This window comes from Schistocerca cancellata, chromosome 5 (assembly GCF_023864275.1).
Source record: "Schistocerca cancellata isolate TAMUIC-IGC-003103 chromosome 5, iqSchCanc2.1, whole genome shotgun sequence".
In the NCBI taxonomy this organism is placed as follows: Eukaryota; Metazoa; Arthropoda; class Insecta; order Orthoptera; family Acrididae; genus Schistocerca; species Schistocerca cancellata.
The window spans coordinates 322,596,671-322,614,943 of record NC_064630.1 but is presented as its reverse complement, the minus strand read 5'-3'; the positions used below and the strand labels follow the sequence as shown (position 1 = coordinate 322,614,943).

The window sequence follows — 18,273 nt, the reverse complement described above, 5'->3', positions numbered from 1 at the left end:
TTGTCTTTGTGTTCTATAGTTCTGGCATGGGTGTGTTTGACCCTAGTTGTTTTTTGGACCCTAAAACAAAACAAAACAAAAACAAAAACAAGGACTACACGTATTGACTCTTCGGGGTTTCCTGTCAAATTTGTTCAGTATATGGCTCTCAGTTTTGCCACTGCATCATTTTGTGTAAATCCCACCATTTTTCTTCGAGGCAACTGCAAGACAACAGGAAATGGTGACTGCCGGCGAGTAAGTTGCTACTTGCTAGCAGTAACCAAATCCACCACCTTACATTGTCAATCAGTTGCATTAAAGAAATATTGGGGGGGGGGGGGGGGGGGGTTACACAATGTGATCCAGTGTCAGACCTGAGAGCCATAAATTGATCCTCATATCGTCTTCAACAAACTTTGAACCCAGGCCTGCTGTCTAATTAGAATGCAGAGGAAGGAATGTTGTGAAAGATTTGTAACTATTGTGGTGACAAGTATCTCTTCCTGTTGTATATTGGACAAATTACACAGTATTGATGGCTACCTGTAGAATGCTGGAATATCTATCAAGATGCCATCAGTCTGATCATAACCCTCTTGCTGTGCATCTAGCAACACACTTAACATGAATCTCTGAAAGTTACACTCCTGCCTTCCAACTTCGTAAAGGCCAATGGAGAGGACTTATTCAGTTCTCAGCTACCAGAACCATACCATGACTAATGCAATGAATGGGAACTCCACCTTCATTGGTGTAATTCCATACATGGCCAGGTCGTGATCCTGTACATGTCTGGATGCTGTATTGTTTATCCTTAATAAAATACAGTGGTCATATTCTTGCACTTTTTAATCGCATGTGGCATAACAAAGAGTACCCTCCTCAGTGGGCTAGAGGCATAATTAGCCTGATTTTGGAACCAAGAGAAAACTTCAGGTGTTGGACAGCTATCTACTCATATGCTTTACAAATATTTTATGCAAGTGGTTCAAATGATTTGTGAACTAATGAGTGATGTGTTGTCCCAAAACGAAATTACACTGTGAATTCTAAGAAGGTTGATGTACAAATGACCAACTGACCATCTAATTTGTGTGGCATCTGCCAGCTTCACCCCCCCCCCCCCCCCCATGTGAAAGTGTAGGACACAGGCATCACATGACAGCTTCATATTGTTCATTGTGGAGTTTCAGAGGTGCCCTCCTGGTTTTTATCTGGAATTTTTTGTCTCAACAGTCATTCTGTGTTCCAATTGGCACTTTTCACAGTCTTCCCCACACACAGGAAAATAGAGTTTCTCAAGGCTTCATTTGAGTATAACCATTCTTTAAGTTAACTGACTTATAGATGCCATGGGCTCTCTACAGTCTCACCTTCCCTAAATGTTGAAAACTTTTGCATCTGTAATAGATCTTCAAACATGAGTTGTGGAAAGCTATTGACAGGGTCCAATGAGGGAGGCGCAATCTTTGGCCCTCGCCTATGGCCTCCATTTCACTACTTTCACAACATGTGTAATGCACTTCAGCATTTGCTGAACATTGTATCCACTACTGGACCTTTATTTACGTAATGAGATGCTTAAGTAATAAAGATGTGTCACTTTCTAGGACTAGTAGTCAGTGCTATTATCTTATCTTAGTCATTTTATCTGATGACTGCTTCATGTACTCCATTGTAAACAGAAGTTTCAAACAGAACTTAATACACTACAGTGTCTCGCCAACACTTCCTGGGGCATCTTTTGGACACTCGTCATAAGTAGTCTCTTCACAAAGGTAGGAATAAAGCCGTGTTTCTTTTTCAGTATTTTTAAATACAGTATTGGTGACCATGTCAAAGGGGGGGGGGGGGGGGCAACTAATGTTGATACTGCTGCAATGTGAAATATAATCTACATTAAAGTTTCGTTAATTTTGTCTCTTGATTGATTTAATGCCATAGTCTCAACAGTATTACAGTTTGCTCAGTGTAGCTAATTAACATCAGAACATTTTTTGTTGGAAAAATTGACAAAAACTGTTACTGAAAATCAAACAACAGTGATTACACCACATCCTCAAGTATATGAAAAAACAAAACAACAGAATCAGTTCTTATGAAAATACTAGTAAAATATATTAAACGTATAGCATATTAAATTACTAAACATAATAAAATTTGATGTTACCTGTGATTATGCAAGCAGGAGGATTAAGATTGCCAGTGTCAACAATTTTTTGATGCGGTAATAATCCTTGTATGGGTTTAATGATTCCAACTAGTACCTAACCATACTGCCCATGTATTTTTCTTCAAAGACCATCTGAACCACCATATGCTTTTCCCATTTAAAAGGACAGAACTCTGACAAAAATTCCTTTCATCTGGCATCCTCATGTTAGCCCATCAACAATCCATTATTTCCGAACTACATGTGACCTGCCTGCATCCTCTCCACTTGTACATGCCAAAAGATATTACTGATCCATCAGTTCTATGTCTATTGTTTCATTCAATGGTGAGAGATTCCTGAGTTTCGAAATGATGTACTACTGTAAAACTAGTTTTATATTCATTTCTAAAGTAGAGGTACTTGAAGCAAATAGAAAAGAAAGAGAGGGAACATCATTGTCAATGGAATACACCATGTATACTATGTATGATATAGCTTTCAGTTTTTAGTCCTTAAGGTAAATTAAATATATTTTTACATCTAGCCACACAAAAATTTAATCTTCATCACTCTGTTTAACTCAGGTCCATGAACAGTGTTTACTGGTCACGCAGACAAGCTGAGCTCTTCATTGCACAGCAGGCATCGCTTATGCAGAATAATGAGACAGCAGCACTTTCCCCATCTCGCCTGCAGGAACAGATTAGAAAGCTACTGCAGACTAATCCGGACTATGCAGAAGCGGTAAATTACTATTGGTTGCCAGCAGAATTAAAAAAAAAAAAAAAAATGTAAAATTAAGATTTGTTAGTGAACCCCTGTTTCAGACTCTTGAGTATTGTGACAACTGATTCATTCTTGTTATTCATCAAACACTATTACATTCACTGTATAACCATGCCATTTGTAAATATATTGGGCTATTTTACTGCATTTTAGTAAATTTCAAGTGTCTCCATTAGGGGGCTATAATTAATAGCTAATTCAAACTGTTAGCTAAAAGGCATGACTTGTTGAACCATTTCTGTCACTTAAACCAAATTGGACCCCAGTTGCAACAGTATTTAAATTTTTAACCTGGATCTCCAGTTACTGTAATACAGTTTATATATTGTGGTGTGTCCGGCATGTAAATTCCTCTCTGCTCCAAATATACCAGCATACCACACTGTTGCTCATCCATCCCTGGAATGCCTTATCTCCAATTGTCCATGAGTGACAAAGCCATTTGTGATCTGCATGCAGTGTGTGCTAGCATCACTTTTGTGTGGAGTGAGTACAGCCCCAAATCCAGGGTTTTAACTGCCTGCCACCCTGGTTACTTCAGAGGCCCAAATTAATTTTAGATTTAGTGCAGTACAGGAGAGGCTGCTCTCCTGCATGTGTTTTTAATGCATTATTTTATGACAATTTATCTGAGCATCACAACTCTGTAGCTGGATATAAGCTTGAGTCTGAATGGGGACTCCATTGGTTACTCTGGTGTTTTTCCATAATTTTGGCAAGATCCAGCTGCCTCAAGACCTTACTGCTTTCGGCACAGAATTATACATGATCTTGCGCGCACTGGAGCAGATGAGACGTGTTTCGACTGCTAAATTCTGTGCCTGTTCTGACACCCTTTGTGCCCTTCACACTCTACAATGCTTGTAGCAAGCAAATAAAATAGTCCAGAATATCTAGAACACTCTCCTCCACCTACAAAGGCTGGGACGAAGGTATCTTTCTATTGGGTGCCGAGGCATGTGGGTATTAAGGGGAATGAAAGGGCAGATGTATCAGCCAAGAAGTCCTAACCCTCAGATACTTCAGTGGGCAGTCCCCCTACACGATTTCACCTCGCTGTTGAAGCACAGAGTCATATGTCGATGGGAAGACGAGTGGCTGGTAATAAAAGACAATAAGTTGCATCTAGTAAAGTTCACTGTGGCCATGGTGTACCTCCTTTCAGTCAAACAAGTGGGGTGAGGCCCTTCTCGCTTGCCTACGCATAGGCCCCATCCTGAGTGGGCATTTGTGGGTTTGGGGCTCTCAGCAACAATTGTCCAGCTTGTTCCCTAAAATTTTAGTATGATGTTTTTAATGTGTTATCAAGATGGCTATCTCATCCATGGTTTTTTCTTTTTTATAAATGATTAGCCAGCCACATATTCCTGTGAATCTATTTTAGTTTTCCTCTGGTCTTATATAGATTTACTTAACAGTTTTAAAACATCTTAACAATTCTAATGCTGTCTTTCATGATGTGAGCTACTGTGAGCGGGTTATCATGGATGAGATTGGGGGAAAGTGAATGCAGTTTCATATCAGATTGCTTTTTTTCGCCTTTTCTCCATTTTAACTGCATTTGTTTCCACTAATTTTGTATGGGCGCTGATAACCTTATTATTGAGCACCCCTAACCCAGAAGTGCCCCCAACCCAGAAGTGTGTCGCCCACTCCCCACCCCCAAAAGGGCACACAGTTTCTATGACTATTGTGGATAATAGTTTAGTGTTGGTTAAACACTGTTTATGTGCAGTCAAGAACATAGATTGGAGAGACAATCACAGTATAAATGTGGGTAAAAATTTCCAAACTGCTTTAGAAATAAGATAGGCATTTAATTAACAAGTGCACAAGATTTCTAAACTCCAAACATATCCAACGTAATTCTGGTTAGCAGTCCAAGCAGGCCAGTTTTACAGATGCACAATTTTTTATGTTGAAGAAACAGCATTTATTTAACAAAAATTACAACACAAAAATAGTACAAAGTGGCATTGCACTGTATGGGACATGACCCTCAGTTAAGAAATCAAATACCAGTAGCAATCTTCATAATAACAAAAGATTTAGTGTAGAGACCTTATTATTCTACTTGAGTGTATTACAATAGCAAGCAAGACCTATGTAACCTAAATCATTATGATTTATCAACCTTGCTGTGTTTGTAAAGCCAAATGGATGAATGAGAACAATACATACATAGCTGTTTATTTGTTTATGTTTAATATTTTATTGTAGATTTGCCAAATGTTGGTTAATGATCTTATTTTTATTTCATCTTTTTTTTTTAATTTTCAAATTATTAGAATTGCCAAACTGATCTTTCTTTAATGATTTGCAGCATTATTTGAGTTACCTGAACTGTGCCCGAGTGAATGAATTTTGTGGAGCTGTTGATAGTTTGTTTCATTGCTTTGACAGAAATACCAATACAAATGATAGCAAAACAAATAATCAAGATGAGAAAAACAGAGGATTCAGATTTGCTGCTCTGAATTTAACCATACTCTACGCACACTTTGGCTATAGGTGTGTGTACATTAGAATTTGGAATTACTAACAGGAAAGCAGAAACTTTTTCCATTTCTACGTTTACTTACAAATATTATGTAAATGTCATGTAATAATTTCAGCCATTTTGTAGGAAAGAGGCACTGTCAGCACTAAAGGAAGCAATTATGTTAGCCCAGGAGGCTAATGATAATATTTGTCTACAACATGCTCTTGCATGGCTCTACAATTTGAGTGATGAAAATAAGGTTTGTGAGTTGCAAAATGTTTTTGTTTTAGTAACTTTCTGTTACACTGGCATGATTGCAATGATTGATTTGTCTTTATTTTGACAGGATATTTTAATAGCACGATCTATAGCAAAAAGTAGTGACTTGTCTTTGAGTTACCTAACATCACTTGGCATCCAATCATTTGCCCAATATGCAGCAGTCACTGCTGGGAAACCCTCTTTGGTTTTTGAAGTAAGTATGAGATTCTGTAGGCCTTAATTTTGGTGACCTTGAATATGTATTCTTGCTTCCTCCCTTATGTCTCACTTCTTTTTGTCCCTTCATGTTAAGGTTGGTTATAGATGCTAAGTTTTGGTGCATAAATTCAATATTTGATAGAGGATCCATCACTTTTCCATGATGTCAGACTCTTTTATTAGTTTTTTCATTAACTCAAATGCTTTGGCTTCTGGACAGACTAGTTAAACAGCTGCATATGTTGTTGTACAGTATATAGATTATAGTTACTGATTCATGCAACAATATGTAACATACACCAAAAGTGGTTTATCTATTTGCCAGTATTCCAACAATTTCATTCTCCCCACACAGTCTGGTGTTGAAGAAAACGAGAAACTGCCCAGTAAATGTGGTTTGGTATGAAACTAGTTCACATTAACAATGAACATAAATTCCTGAAATTTTTAATTCCTCATTCAAAGAATATTCTGAGACACAATGCGTATTGGTTGTCTGTAGTGTCAAACGGTGTACAGTGGCTCAACTTTAACGTTTTATTCCTTTCATCTATTGTATTACACACTACTAAATTATTGAGTCGCATCAGTGGGCTTCTGTAGATTTGTTTTAACTAAACTAACATAAAGATATTTGCAACTACTGCTCACCTTAAAAATAAAGAAGTTAATGGCGGGTGGACAAACAAATGAGATGGCAGATGGACAAACGAATGAGATGTGATGTCATCCTTCAAAGTAGAAACTTTACATGCACAGACATACACTCACATTTTGGATATAACAACTTAAGTCATGCACTGCTATAGGACGCACGTGCATATACTGGGGCAAATTTCTGGTCTAAAGAGAGCCTGAGCAGCCATCTCACTTTTTATATCGTGAGGGTTTTCCACACTGCGATGGAATACATAGGGCCCATATCTCCATAACCAGTTTTATAAGAGACAAAAATTTCATTGTGTGTCTGTTTGCCATTAAAATGTCATCTTAAATGTGGGTGGTGATCTGACTCGTTGATCATTGTTTGTATTCCATCAAGTTACTTCTACTATAATAATTTTTGTCACCAGACTCTCTTCAATCTCGCAGTCCCATGTTGGTCACTGTTAATTGCTATAATTTGGGTTCTGTTTTTGTCATTTGTTATTTGTCAGTTCTTTCTTACTCAGTATAAACAGTTCTCACCTCTGTAAAAGATGTTCACTCTAGCATCTGTGGGGCAGTAACAGGTCAGTGGATGTTCACTGTACTGCCTCACCGTTTTCCTCAAGTGCCTACAGTTTAAACATTTCAGTTTTTCAGTTTACATCTTGTATTCCTATAGAATATAATTTTCTTGTCTCTCTGTATGTTCTTTTGCATTCATGTTTGATCCAGACCATACTAGTTCTTGCAACTGAAGGTATTAGTAAAGCTTATTGTGTTGCTTTCAATATTCAATTCTTCATCGAGCTTAGTGAGCCAGATGTACTGTAAATGGTTTCTAAGTGAATCCCTTAGAATCAACATATATCATCCTGAATCATGTTTATAATTACTTTCTTGCACTTTTTCATTACAAGAGATTCAGATTCTGCTCACTTCCCTGTTAGGCTACACTCACGTCTTTGCTGTGTGAAAGATTCCAGTTAGTTTCTACCATATGCAAGATAATCAGCAAGCAAAATGTGTTCCTTTCCCTTCCCCACCTCAATTACATAATAAAACCTTTAAATACTTATTTTTGTTCGTGAAATTATTGGTTAAATGCTTTGATGAAATGAAAATTCTAATAAAAAAGTTCTCAGGTTTTATAAATTTTGCTTTTCTTCTGACAATCACTGAAGCAAAATCAATTTCCATTTATAAATTTTGCTTTTCTTCTGGCAAACAGTAAAGCAAAATCAACTTCCATTTACTGTGGCATTACAGTAATTGTTGTTGTTGTTGTTGTTGTTGTGGCCTTCAGTCCAGAGACTGGTTTGATGCAGCTCTCCATGCTACTCTCTCCTGTGCAAGCTTCTTCATCTCCCAGTACCTACTGCAACCTACATCCTTCTGAATCTGCTTGGTGTATTCATCTCTTGGTCACCCTCTACGATTTTTACCCTCTACGCTGCCCTCCAATACTAAATTGGTGATCCCTTGATGCCTCAGAACATGTCCTACCAACCGATCCCTTCTTCTAGTCAAGTTGTGCCACAAACTTCTCCCCAATCCTGTTCAACACCTCCTCATTAGTTACATGATCTACCCATCTAATCTTCAGCATTCTTCTGTAGCACCACATTTCGAAAGCTTCTATTCTCTTCTTGTCTAAACTATTTATCGTCCATGTTCCACTTCCATACATGGCTACACTCCATACAAATACTTTCAGAAACGACTTCCTGACACTTAAATCAATACTCGATGTTAACAAATTTCTCTTCTTCAGAAACGCTTTCCTTCCCATTGCCAGTCTACATTTTATATCCTCTCTACTTCAACCACCATCAGTTATTTTGCTCCCCAAATAGCAAAACTCCTTTACTACTTTAAGTGCCTCATTTCCTAATCTAATACCCTCAGCATCACCCGACTTAATTCGACTACATTCCATTATCCTTATTTTGCTTTTGTTGATGTTCATCTTATATCCTCCTTTCAAGACACTATCCATTCCGTTCAACTGCTCTTCCAAGTCCTTTGCTGTCTCTGACAGAATTACAATGTCATCGGCGAACCTCAAAGTTTTTATTTCTTCTCCATGGATTTTAATACCTACTCCGAATTTTTCTTTTGTTTCCTTCACTGCTTGCTCAATATACAGATTGAATAACATCGGGGAGAGGCTACAACCCTGTCTCACTCCCTTCCCAACCACTGCTTCCCTTTCACGCCCCTCAACACTTATAACTGCCATTTGGTTTCTATACAAATTGTAAATAGCCTTATGCTCCCTGTATTTTACCCCTGCCACCTTCAGAATTTGAAAGATAGTATTCCAGTCAATATTGTCAAAAGATTTCTCTAAGTCTACAAATGCTAGAAATGTAGGTTAGCCTTTCCTTAATCTAGCTTCTAAGATAAGTCGTAGGGTCAGTATTGCTTCACCAGGCAGCTTCCTCTTTCATTTCTTAGCCCCAATCCATATTCACCTACTATGTTTCCTTCTCTTCCTTTTCCTACTGTCGAATTCCAGTCACCCATGACTATTAAATTTTCATCTCCCTTCACTACCTGAATAATTTCTTTATCTCGTCATACATTTCATCAATTTCTTCATCATCTGCAGAGCTAGTTGGCATATAAACTTGTATTACTGTAGTAGGTGTGGGCTTCGTGTCTATCTTGGCCACAATAATGTGTCCACTATGCTGTTTGTTGCAGCTTACCCGCATTCCTATTTTTTTATTCATTATTAAAGCTACTCCTGCATTACCCCTATTTGATTTTGTATTTATAACCCTGTATTCACCTGACCAAAAGTCTTGTTCCTCCTGCCACTGAACTTCACTAATTCCCACTATATCTAACTTTAACCTATACATTTCACTTTTTAAATTTTCTAACCTACCTGCCCGATTAAGGGATCTGACATTCCACGCTCCAATCCGTAGAACGCCAGTTGTCTTTCTCCTGATAACAACGTCCTCCTGAGTAGTCCCCGCCCGGAGATCCGAATGGGGGACTATTTTACCACCGGAATATTTTACCTAAGAGGATGCCATCATCATTTAATCATACAGTAAAGCTGCATGCCCTCGGGAAAAATTATGGCTGTAGTTTCCCCTTGCTTTCAGCCGTTCGCAGTACCAGCACAGCAAGGCCGTTTTGGTTAGTGTTACAAGGCCAGATCAGTCAATCATCGAGACTGTTGCCCCTGCAACTACTGAAAAGGCTGCTGCCCCTCTTCAGGAACCACCCGTTTGTCTAGCCTCTCAACAGATACCCCTCCATTGTGGTTGCACCTACGGTACGGCTATCTGTATCGCTGAGGCACGCAAGCCTCCCCACCAACGGCAAGGTCCATGGTTCATTCATGGGGGGGGGGGGGGGGGGGGGGGGGGGGGGGTACAGTCATTATGCTGTTCATTTATATTTACTTGGTAGTCTTCACAGGCCTGCCCCTCCATCTCGCTAAGTGATTTGTGGGCCACCATCTGCCACAGCATTTGCTTGAAAAAAGTGTCTTAAGCATAAAAACTCAAATCGAGCATTAATAACATTAAAAACCAAATTACAAATCATAAGACATGCTTACTTTCTTACTTTCTCATTGCCCACCTATAACGTCTAGTGATTGGTGTTTGATTCTCTGTGATCACCTCAGAATTTTCCGCATTGGATGTTCGGGAACTGGACCCACTCAGCCCCATGAAACCAAGTGATAAGCTGCTTAATAAAGTTAGTACTGAAATTGACGCTCAAGTAGCCCAATTGGTGTCATATCTTTGGTGTCATATATCTCTCCCTCTCTCCTCTCTCTCCATCCCCCCCTCTCTCTCCAGTTTCTCCCTCCCTCCCCCCCATTCTTACCATTGCCAACAACCCCATGTAAGTATTGAATGTTCAGAATTTTTAAAGCTCTGTGGGTCTGTTGGCTCAGAAAATTTCTAGGCTGGCTCGCCCATTGTTACTAACAATAATAAAAGTAATTCAGCTGATGGTGTGATTATTTCATTGTTATTGTGAAATTCTGATAATGAAGTTCGCCTCCTTTTTCAGAAATTCCTATCCCCTGTAAACTGATGATGTCATCTTACTTATTTATAAAAGATGTACATTATCCCACAATTCTCTCTCCCTTCTTGTCCTCCCCTGGATGTCATTGTACATCCTTGCTACTTGTAATTCAGCCAGTTTCCGAAGCCCTCCTGAATCTAGTCAAAAATCAGTCCTGAACATATTTCCTGGTATTCTGTTTCTTATATACCCAAATAATAGACATAATTATTTTACATATACATCTGAAACCCATTGTTAAAAAATAAAACTAAAAAATCTCTGTGCAGTATCAAAAGCTTAAAAAGAAGTGTGTGTAATTTTCTTGTCTGAAAACAAACAAGAAATCATTGTCGTGACCTCTGCATTTTAATGTTTCTGTCTGCCATTCAGTGGTGTTTCCATTCTTTGATTGATTCACCTAGTTACTAATGGTGTTAATAAGCCTGTGTTATTGTAAGCACCTTCTTTTAATATAAGTTCAATATATTCCAAAGGAAAACTTTTTTATGTTTTGTCTAATAATTAACAGCTACTCATGAAAAGTGATGTCCTGAACTATCAACATTCAATCATTGATTTAATAGCAAACAGCTATGCACAGAAAGCTGGACTTTGGTGTCTTTATGGTAAAACTGAAATGACACTAATTTCAAGCCAGCTTCTTTTACATCTGAATATGTCTCATCCAGCCCAAGGCGTTCAGTCTTACAGTGGTGAAGGCACATGTTTGGCAGTCTGCAATGTCATAAATTTTCTCACAGAACAGGTAATTAAATCTCCTTGCTTCTGAAATTTCAGTGCAAAACGTGTAAGATGCTTTCTTAAACCACTTGTATTAGAATTAACCTACATAACTGTTCAAATATATTTTCAGGGAGAGTATAATGTTGCAACATTACTACTCGATTTTGCCCGTGAAAATTTTCCGCATGAGCCAATATCTCATGCATGGATATTTTCAGAACAAATTTTAACTTTCACACGAGCAATGCACACAGGAAAATGGCAGGAAGCTGAGCAGGCTGTTTCTCAATTAGAAGCAGTAAATAAATGGGAAAGCAGACTAAGGTCAGTGATGGTTTAGTTATAGACTGAGATTGGTTTGCTAGTGTTTCGTTAGACTGAAAGAATATCAATGTGAGTGTCTATTTTTAATGATTTCACTACAGTAGTATAAGCCACATTGAATGAGATGTGACACACCTCATAAAAACAACCTTCCACCCTGTAGCCACCTGTCATATCCACATGGCATAAGGTAACATTTCCACACTGGGCTTAATGTAGTAAAAACAGTTCAGCAAAGCACTTAGTACAGTACTGTAGACATAGCAAATGAGCCAACAGTGTCCCAAATCAAGGTTCATACTTAAGATTGAAAAAAGAAAGAAAAAAGACCTTCTGATTGACAGGTAGTAGCAACAGAGAAGTGTGGTGCCGTCTGGGTTGCAGCCTGCCATGAGCTTATGATTTGTAACTGCACACACACTACAGATGAAAAAAAAACTATGTACTTACAGCGTTTTGTTGCCGCCATCTTTGATGGAAATAGGTATTTCAGTACTGAAAGAATGATTTAACATCCCTTTGATGACAAGATTGTTAGAGATAAAGATAGAGGAAGGAAATGAGTCATCCTTTTCAAAGGAACCATCCTGTCATTCACCTAAGTGATTTAGGGAAAGCATGGAAAACCTTAATCTATATGGCCAGGCTAGAATTTGACCTACCAACCTGAATGCTAGTTTAATATGTTACCTCTGCTCCACCTGGCTCGCAAGTTCAGTTGTGGTAATGGTAGTAGTAGCTGAATCTATAACTGCAATGAGTTCATCAGTATTGTAATTATACTTTAGAGGAAAAGGACAATTAAGAGTAGCGTTTAGATACAAACTATAAATCAGGGTGTATATGACCCGGGACAACCGGGAGATCCGGGAAATACCCGGGAATTTTTATTATCCGGGAGAAAACAGGGAAAAACCTGGGAATTTTTTAGAATTCCAGGAATTTTTTGTTGTTTTAATTTTCAGTTAGTTTTTTGTAATTTTGGCTGGTAAGAACCGTTAATCCAACAAAGGATATGATTGTATCCCACTACTGCACAAATTTCAAGCTTTCGCAACCCGAGGTTGCTTCATCAGGAAAGAGGGAAGGAGAGGGAAAGACGAAAGGATGTGGGTTTTAAGGGAGAGGGTAAGGAGTCATTCCAATCCCGGGAGCGGAAAGACTTACCTTAGGGGGATATCCATCCGCACATATAAAGACACAGGCAGACATATGTAAATGCATTTACATATGTCTGCCTGTGTCTGTATATATGCAGATGGATATGTGTGTGTGTGTGAGTGTATACCTGTCCTTTCGTCCGCCTAAGGTAAGTCTTTCCGCTCCTGGGATTGGAATGACTCCTTACCCTCTCCCTTAAAACCCACATCTTTTCGTACACAATAAAGACAGTGCTCATACTAGTGTTTGCCATCAGCAAAATGTGTAGAAAAAAAAATCAAACGGCTCTGAGCACTATGGGACTTAACAGCTGAGGTCATCAGTCCCCTAGAACTTAGAACTACTTAAACCTAACTAATCTAAGGATATCACACACATCCATGCCCGAGGCAGGATTCGAACCTGCGACCGTAGCGGTCACACGGTTCCAGACTGAAGCGCCTAGAACCGCTCGGCCACTCCGGCCGGCAAAATGTGTCAAAGGATTTAGGAAGACTATGCAATGCTTCGCGACTACAAATTACCTCCGATGAGCGTGACGTCACAACTGTTTACATTCGATTCGTTTAAGCAGTTACGAGTGGGATCATTCGCATGCGCAGTTGAGTCGCGTGTGGGTAGTACCTTCTCCCACTTCTGTCTACAGAAATGTCGCTGTTGGTTGTGTCTGCAGCAAACCAGGGTATCTGAACCGGGCGGCAATTTCGGAGTGAGGGGGGCAAATTTGTATTCTTGAGGGTGGTGGGGGGGGGGGGGGGGGGGGGGGGGGGAACCTTGTTTCACAAAGCACGTAGCATCTAGCGCACGCTAGTCTATTGATTATTCAAATGATTTTGAAATGCATCCCTGTTGCTTTTTGAATGCATGCATAGTGTACATGTTGTCCATGCTAGGGGAATCCTCGTCGCATCTAGAAATAAACATTCCTGCAGACAAAACGGGACAGGGCTATACGAGCTGAGTGGAATAAACCTGAACGGGTGAATGCCGTTTGTTTATGTGATTGATTGGCTATGTGAATGATCAGCATTGTTATAATTACTAGCCGCATCCATAGATTAAGACTACCAGAGTGGAAATAAACGACTAACAGGAATAACAGGTAAGAAAGATTACGTATCATCTTCTCGGTGTATCCAACAAAACGAAATTTTGACAGAAAATTTTTGGCCACATCGATACAGTAGAAAGGGCAAGTTGTACATTTCCCGGCTAGCAGCCCCTAAGTTCTATACTGGGAGTAGCACAGAAAACGCGTTGTACGAACACGCAGTAATGCCTAACCAGAGAATAATTGCTGGATAACTAACTAGGTGATTCTGGCAGTGTTAGTAGAGTTAACTGGAGAATGAGCTTTGACAATGATAGGAATAGTTACAGAATTAGTGATGAGAAGATAGATTGGTAGAACGAGGAAGGAGAAGAAACGGGGACATCACACAAATTATGGAATAATATGACGATTCCAAATTTCTACAAACATTTCGTACTATTACTACTTTTTGATCTCGTGCTTCAAAAACTGGAGCGTGTGAATGGAAAGTGCAACCATTTCCTAACATAAAGCATTTTGCTTGTAGTAGGCCAAATAGGCATTTCATATTGTTACTTCGCGAATTATATTCTGCCATATTATAAAAATGACCATTATTACCAAAACAGTCTCGCTTATTTGGTGTGTGTTACAGTTGCTGCAACATTAGAAAGGCCTGCTTTCTTTTGTCTAGCAGACAGTGACGAAATAGACGTAATCAGATCGAGAAACCACACCAGTCTTGGGTACTATTTGTATTAACAGCTTTTTCAGTATTTGACAACGGCATTTGGATTTTTCATGTAGCAAAACATTTGACAAACTTTGATGAGGTAATAGATTCTTTCGCAGAAAGGAAAGCAAGACATGTAAAGCTGTAGCAAGATTAGAGGGGGGGGGGGGGGGGGGGGACGACGCTAGGACTTAAGGATTGAAGAAATGTGTACTGTCTTGCTTGTCTCTTGTCTTACCTGGTTTTGTGTATCCTGTATTTCATTTTATGCCACACAGAACAGCAAACTGATAGGCAATAAAGAGTCCAAATTTTCTGAGGGGTTCTTGTTCTTCCGGTTACAAATAATCCCATCCAGTATTAATTGTGTGTGTGTGTGTGTGTGTGTGAGAGAGAGAGAGAGAGAGAGAGAGAGAGAGAGAGGGGGGGGGGGGCATGATGTCAAATCGGCCGACTGGGAGAAGGAGAGACACCACAGGACATTTTAATTTCCACTGCCCTGAATATAGTTTGATGGCATCCATTACAAAAGATACACATTTGAGTTCCACAGTGCGAAGTACAGTGACGTGCGGTAGAACAATGCTGTGTGAAGAGGCATGGCACTGTACTTTGGCACACTTAAAACCAAATAACATTAATTACATTTCCTTGAAGTTATATGTTTTATGCATCAGACTCTTCAGAAAGATGTGCACTACAAAATTATCATATTGAACATATTTTTGGAAATCTTTAATTTTTTGCATCCTATCTCAAATGCTCAAGGGGGGGGGGGGGGGAGGCGCCACCATCTAGTGTTGCCTCGGTTCGAAATATCGTAGATCCATGTGATCTGTGTTTACATTTAGTGATTTTGCTGCTTCCTCTTCGTTTACTGCTCTCACGTGAAATGGAAAGAAAAGTGATTTCTGTGGCTGGGAGCTATCAAGTGAATTAAAATACATCCACATAATTATCGAAGGCTACAATATGTTGTTAGTTTCAGATTTGATTTTATTTCCACCTTTCTGACAGTCAAGCATTAATTGCCTTGCAGAACAATGAAGTTATTTTTGTTGCTTTGCTAAAGAAATTTGGCTTTTATTTATCTTTTCACTGAGGCAGCCAGTTTGTTTCAAACGAAGTGTTTAATTCCACGCTATTGGCTATTTTCAACTGTTCACTGTATTTCAAGAGCATGTTTTCATCTTCTACCAGGTATGGCATTATACCATACTAAAGAAACAAACATGAGACAATACGGTACTGGTACTCCAAGAAAATTTACATCCCAAAAACCACACAGAAAAGCTTAGTGTTAGATCGAGGCCTACTTCGTTGGAAATCTGGACATACAAATGTGCACTTTAATGCGAAATATTCATTTCAGTATGGTTCAAGAAATTCCGATTCTCGTGGAGTATCCTCTGATGTCTTGTTTCTTTTATGACATAATGTAAATCTTTTAATGTTTTACTCATACGAACGTAAGGGCTCCCTACGTCATCGTAGCTGCGCAAGCGCGGGGATGCCTCTTATGTGGCACTCTCTGGCAACTGCTGGAACAAATCTATTTGTAACAGATCTCGGGAAAATATTGCGAATTGTGGTTTGAAAAGCATTATTTTCAAATTAAATTTCCTTTTCCACAAGATGAATTATGTGCAAGAATGTACGATGAATTTCTTAAATCACATAGCGTTTGACTCTCATTTAAAAATCAACTCTTTGATGACAAGCCATTTAGAAGAATTTAGAGCCCAGAAGATCAGAGATTTATGTTGGTATTAAACATTTTACTGGCACATTTATGTGATGTCTTAAAGTGTAAAACGTGCAAAAAAGATAAACATTATATGTGGAAGCTTGGTTTCTCTTTTAGCTTATTAATCTTCGCGACAAATATTAAAAATGAAATCTTCGCTTTTCCTGTCGAAACACAGTGTATATTAATTTAAACCGTTAACTTTTCCTGTTTGTGTGTTTGCGCTACTGTGATGCTGTTGGCTGACTACATCACATTACCTATGCTATGAATATCCGCTGTCATTGGCTAGCGAGATCACGTGACATGAGCTATGACTGGCTTACAAAAGTGCATCGCAATCTCGATTTCAATGTTTCGGAAAGTAACATGCGGTTTTTGGTGCAATTCGAATTTATACTTTCGTAATACAAAAATATGCAGCGTATATGTTGCTGCACATTAAAGAACGTTCCAAAACCTGGTTTTCTGCCCTGAGTTTCGTTTTCTAAAGTGCCGGGAAATTCTAAGCCACTGTATGAAACCATAACCATTCAAATGATTGATAAATTTTACTGCCCCGAGGGAACGTGTACTGTCACTTAACACGGGAAAAGTGTATTTTCACCCAGGAGAAAGTGTTTCCCACTCAGGAGAAAGTGTATTTTTAACCGGGAGATCCGGGAAAAATCTGGGAATTTTTTTTCCTTGTCCACGTATACCCCCTGTAAATGTTTCAAAGCAAGAATAATCTATTAAATAAGAAAAAAGTATATGAGCACAAGTGAAGAAGCTATGGTACAAAATACACCACAACTATTGTCATCCATCCTGTCACTACAACTGCTATCAGGATTAAATGGAACAGTGCGTACTCATTGTTATTTTCCACCACACAACCACTCTCCTACATTTTCATTGTTACGTCTGTTGTGTGTTTCACTAAATTAACACTTTGACATTGTGACACAACGTGCTATAAACTGAGCTGGAGCAACTGTTTTCGAGTGCAGCAGTTGGAATTACACGTGCTGTGGCATGAAGGCTAGTATGGCACTGCAGGTGGTGGTGGCGGCCATGCAGTGGCATGGCCGGGGACATGTGGAACTATCAAATCTGTGCCCACCAGTATGATATCCCACCCTTCTGGCTATAGTCACAAAGAGATGAATGGCTCTCTAATCTGTGGCTATGTAGATATGCTGTGGAGATAATGTGTGATAGATGTCACACTAGGAGGAAATTGAGATGTATATAACGTGTGTGGTGCGGCCCAGCATGCATTTTTGTAACTCGACAGTACTTCGTGGGAGGTGAGGCAGGGAGGGGGAAAGCAATTCTGCCATATGCTCACTTCGGCATGGCACTTATAGACAGTGGTAGTATTGGCCATCCAAAAAATATAACCTTTCTGTGTACTGATTTTTTATTGTCACAGAGTAGTGTTTCTTTTTTCACCATTCAAGCACTCCATCTTTTTTCATTAGTTCCTTATATTTTCCAGTTATTTATATATATACAGTTTTGTAGTTTTATTTTGTTATTGTTTTCTTTGTCAAGAACAATGCACAGTCCAGTGACTGGTGAGCCATTAGCCACTGGCATTATATGTTTTGCATCCACAATGTCTTGAAATTGCAAAAAGGAACAGACAGTTCATCGTAAGGGCAGTGAAATAGGAAGTAATATTATAAAATCATGTGATCAAGAAGCAAGACTGGAAATTTTAAACGTTATATAGTGAAACATTCATGTCGACATGCTGCCTGTGCTGATGACAAAAATTTGAAATGTGGGAATTTCCATGGATGTATCCCCTTTGCACTCGTGCAAAAAAGTGTCCAAAATCTGAAGAATATGAGTTTCACTGTGATTTCTTGGATTTGAATGTAATAAGAGACTTCATAGTACATGCATGCAGAAATCATTTTTCACTGTAAGCTAAAAACAGTTGCAAAACCCACCCACCTGAATG

The 18,273-nt window shown here is 39.0% G+C and overlaps 1 protein-coding gene across 2 annotated transcripts in view; it reads left to right on the top strand.

Moving 5' to 3' along the window:
- LOC126187377 (anaphase-promoting complex subunit 5) overlaps positions 1-18,273 on the top strand; it is a 148,020-nt gene that overhangs the window by 101,860 nt on the left and 27,887 nt on the right. For both annotated transcript variants that reach the window (XM_049928425.1, XM_049928427.1), the window contains 6 exons: positions 2,722-2,881; positions 5,247-5,434; positions 5,550-5,664; positions 5,752-5,880; positions 11,107-11,343; positions 11,452-11,645. In XM_049928425.1, the coding sequence (XP_049784382.1) occupies positions 2,722-2,881; positions 5,247-5,434; positions 5,550-5,664; positions 5,752-5,880; positions 11,107-11,343; positions 11,452-11,645 (1,023 nt within the window). The remainder of the gene's footprint in view (positions 1-2,721; positions 2,882-5,246; positions 5,435-5,549; positions 5,665-5,751; positions 5,881-11,106; positions 11,344-11,451; positions 11,646-18,273) is intronic.